This window comes from Lipotes vexillifer, unplaced genomic scaffold (assembly GCF_000442215.2).
Source record: "Lipotes vexillifer unplaced genomic scaffold, Lipotes_vexillifer_v1.1 scaffold168, whole genome shotgun sequence".
Classification (NCBI taxonomy): Eukaryota; Metazoa; Chordata; class Mammalia; order Artiodactyla; family Lipotidae; genus Lipotes; species Lipotes vexillifer.
The window spans coordinates 4,435,198-4,439,580 of NW_006773947.1; the positions used below are offsets into that span (position 1 = coordinate 4,435,198).

At 47.0% G+C, this 4,383-nt stretch overlaps 1 protein-coding gene across 1 annotated transcript in view; it reads right to left on the minus strand.

Moving 5' to 3' along the window:
* The window catches only part of COLEC12 (collectin subfamily member 12), a 44,389-nt gene that overhangs the window by 14,804 nt on the left and 25,202 nt on the right, over positions 1-4,383 (minus strand). The window contains exons 5-6 of the mRNA XM_007448617.1: positions 4,138-4,274; positions 2,703-2,812 (exon numbers count right to left, since the gene is read on the minus strand). Coding sequence (XP_007448679.1) covers positions 2,703-2,812; positions 4,138-4,274 — 247 coding nt within the window. The remainder of the gene's footprint in view (positions 1-2,702; positions 2,813-4,137; positions 4,275-4,383) is intronic.

Sequence of the window (4,383 nt, forward strand, 5' to 3'; positions counted from 1 at the left end):
TCTTTCCCTTAGTAGTCTCTGCCTCCCGTCCCCACCTCCCACTGGTCCGATTTTAGGTGACAACTCTCACAACTGTTTTGACTCTCCTGAAGCATATCTCTGCTGTGCTGGATGCCCTCCTCGGGCTGGCGGCCAAATTCCCGAGTGCCAGGGTGTGGTGTGGCTTCGCCTCCCCAAGGACAGGTGCGCAGGGAGCAGACAGGATGTCTGCTGAGCCAGGAGGCAGATATCCATTTGCCCTGGGGGCAGTCTGGGGCTCACCTTCGGAGCAGACCTAAGATCTTCAAATGTTCCACCTTGAAGTTTGGTCGTTCTTTTATAAGAAATGGCCTTCGCCAGCCCCCACCCAGAACTCCCTTGTGGTAGGATGAACCTAGCTATGGACCCAAAATTTCCTGCGTGCGCTCCAGCACAGCACTTGTGATGGGCTGCAGGAGCAAACACATATATTGTCGGGACTTCCCTGGTGGTCCAGTGGTAAACAATCTGCCTGCCAATGCAGGGGACACGGGTTCAATCCCTGGTCAGGGAACTAAGATCCCACATGCCTAAGCCTGTGTGCCACAACTACCGAGCTCGCACACCTCAGCTAGAGAGCCCGCATGCCGCAACTATGGAGCCCATGTGTTCTGGAGCACACGCACCACAACTAGAGAGAGAAAAGAAACCCGCACGCCACAACTAGAGAAGCCTGCGCCACACAACAAAGAGCCTGCGTGCCACAATGAAAGATCCTGAGAACCTGCATACCGCAACTACAACCTGCAGCCAAAATAAAAAATAGACATATATTGTCTTTCTCTAAGTACGGTTTCTAAACACTCCCCCCAAACCCCCCACAGTGGTAAGATCATAGACCCAGTGCCTGGCTATGTGACCCCCACCTCGGGGGTCAGGTCCATTCTAGGCTGATCATTTCCACCTCTCCCATGGGGGTGATAAGGGTCACATGAAATGAGGTCTAGGATTGTGCTGAAAACTGAATTCCCATATTTACACATCTGTGTTCATAGCAGCATTATTCACAGTAGCCAAAAGTTGGAAGCGACCCACATGTCCATCCATAGATGAATGGATAAACAAACTGTGGTCCATCCATACAATAGAATATTAGTGAGCCTTAAAGAGGAAAGAAATTCTGACACGTGCTACAGCATGGATGAAACATGAAGACATTATGCTCAGTCAAATAAGCCAGTTACAAAAGGACAAATACTGAATGATTCCACATACATGAGTGACTTAAAGGAGTCAAATTCATAGAGACAGAAAGTAGAAGGGTAGGTACTACAGGCTGAGGGGAATAGAGAGTTATTATTCAACGTGGACAGGGTTTCAGTTTGGGAAGATGAAAAAATTCTGCAGATGGATGGTGATGAAGTTTACACAACAATGTAAATGTAGTTGACACTGGAATCTACGCTTAAAAATGGTTTAAATGGTAATTGTTATGTTATATATATTTTACCACAATTTTTAAGTAAAAGTTTTTAAAAAAAATAAAATAAATGGCCTTATTCTGGTTTCCACCTATATCCTCTAATCATGCTTTTCACGTGGAGGATTTAAAAGTATAAAGAAGCCTGTCTGTCTACCCCCATGCACAGACATGCACAGGAACTCTATCTGGCCCCTCCATCCCCTCTAACCCCTGTTCCCTGTCCTTGACCTCTACTGCTCCAGCCTCGATGCCCGTGATGCTGTCTTGGACCTGAAACACCCTCGCTTTCTCCTCTCCCGGTGCCAAGGATGCTGTAGCTCCTCCATGCTCGGGACATGGTCCTGAAGCCGAGATGCCCACATGCCTGCTTGAACCTCTGCGGGGCCTGCCTTCTCTGTCTCCAGCAAAGGAAAGGTGGGTTTTTATAAATTCTGCTCCATTTGGTACAGTGTGTGTCGCATATTTTCACATCCATTAGAGGCAAAGCAGGAGTAGGATAAAGAGGTGAAATTTAAATGGGCACAATTTAGTCCTCTTCAGACCATGGGGTAGGATTAGGGCAGGAGTGGACACCGGGGTCAGACGAGGCTCATAGAGCTGTCTGTGCCCCTAGGAGCTCTGAGAAGGTTCTGTGAAGTGCTTCCCTTCTCTGTTGCTGCCTTTATAGAACTCAGGTCACATCGGACTTAGAGAGACTCTTCAAGCCTGCAGGACACGGTCATCCCACAAACGCCTTCATTTGTGGTGTACTTGAACTTTCTGTGTGTAGGACAGTCATCAACCTGTAGTTCATCCCCACCCTCTGGCCAGAAGCACAGAGGGGGTCAGGGCGTCGATGGCGTCATCCTGAAGGGAGTGCCCGGCTCTCGTCAGAAACATGGCTGGTGAGCTCGGACCATGCTGGGGAGGCTGGGGCTCCTTTGGCCTTCACGGCAGCATTTAAAGAGCACGCTCGGCCACAAGTGCCATCCTGGGTGGTTTTATGAGTCTGGTGGTTTATTCTGTTTGTTGTTTTGTTTGTTTTTGTAGAAATGAAAAAAAATGCACTCCATGAAAAGAAAAAAGAAAACCCCTATTTTTACAGCATATTGATTCTCCCTACATGGAAATAAACATGCAGCTGGTACCTGGAGCCTCAGTTTGAGGAACGTGTAGGACACAAGGTCGTTCAGGAAGAAACTGTAGGAAGTCAGTCTGGCAAGAGGTGAAAACATAGACCAGTGAGAGCCTGACCAGCAATCTGGAAGTTTCTGAGACTCACTTATACTCTAGAGATGTCCCATCCAGCCACTTCCATTCGTTTTCCTGCTCTGAGTCTGTGAGGCCGATCCAGTAGTTCTCTCTCCCTACCATCTGCTTTTTGATCCATTGCTGAAAAATAAATCAGAAACGGTACATTACTATTTCTTGAACAGATGTTTGGGGGACTTTCCCCTCAATGTTTAGAAAAGAAGGACACTTTATAAGAGGATGTTTATCCGACTTTAACAGAGAAGCATAATGAGATTTGAATAAGATAAAGCTGTCTCAAAAAAAAAAAGATGTTTTTCAGAATTTGTGCACTGCTTTTGCTGTCCTCTCGTTATTGCACTTGTTTTGCACTGTTTTGGGGGCTTTGACGTTTTTTCCTCTTATAAGTTTATAAGCAATATTTAAGTGATGCTCTTTCTCCCCTAAAGTATGCAGACCACTCGATGAATCCCACCAGAGTCCACCCGCTTCCACCACCCCTCCCTCCCATGTTCAAATAACAGTAACAGCCACGGCAATATTGAGCGCTTCCTCTGGGCCAGGTCCCACGTCCAGTGTGTCACATACAGCGTGTCTTTGAGCCATTACAACCACCAACCTAAGACAGATGACAAGTGGCTGAGCTGGGATCAGGCCCAGGTCTGTATGTTCTGAAGCCCAGGTACCTGACTACTGTCTTATGGATGCCCATTCCCAGTCAATTACTGCAGAAGCATCTGTTTTCAGGGTCATGTCTGCCAGAGACACTTAAGGAAAAGGAAGGAGGCCACTGGGACAGTGTGGCATTAAAGAAAGAGCATTGGTATTGTTGCTAGTTGGACCTCAGTTTCAATCTCAGCTCTGCATTTACTTGTCTCATCATGTATTAATCACTTAAACTTTGCAGGGCCTCAGTTTTCTTATCTGTTAGATGGGGGTAACATTACACATAAGCTCTAGGGATGTGGTGAGGTTTATAAGAGATAATGCCTCATACAGTGCCTGGCACACAGTAGGGGCCTAGTGAGTGGTCACCATTGTTGTCATGTGTGGGCTCTGCCCCAGGGCCGCCTCTGCTCTTCCTGACTGTGCCGAGGCCACATGTCTGGTCCCTTGCATCCCTCCCTACCCCTATGGTGCTTAGGCCTCTCTGCCTCTCTCTCCACAGGGGCCTGGTGCTGGCCTGCCAGGCTTACGGCTCTTTCAATGGCCACCGGTAAAAGCCAACACACACCTCCAGGCTTGATAAAGCAAGACCTTCCAGGTGGAAGCATAAGGACCTAATTCCCATGCCATGAATGCTTCTTGTCACTGGATAAATAGCCCAAATCTCCATAATGCGGCCTTCTGTGTTTATGTGACTATGAATTCTTGATATCTTTGAATCCTTAGTAAGCAGGTACTTTCCAGATGTCACGATCCTTAAATTACAGTTTTCCCCAACTATAAGTATGCTGCAAACATACCTGTTCCTCTCTTGTGTTTATGAAAATGAGATGTGAAGACTTGTCTTCACAGGAAAGTTTTGCATCCTCAAAAATTTCTTTTTCAACCGAAAAATAGTAGCATTTGTCTGTGAAGTTCTTCCAGTGAGGCGGGCAGCCTAGGAATGCAAAGTTTAAAAGTATTGATTAAAACACACACACACACACACACACACACACACACACACAGAGAGAGAGAGAGAGAGAGAGAGAGAGAGAGAGAGAGAG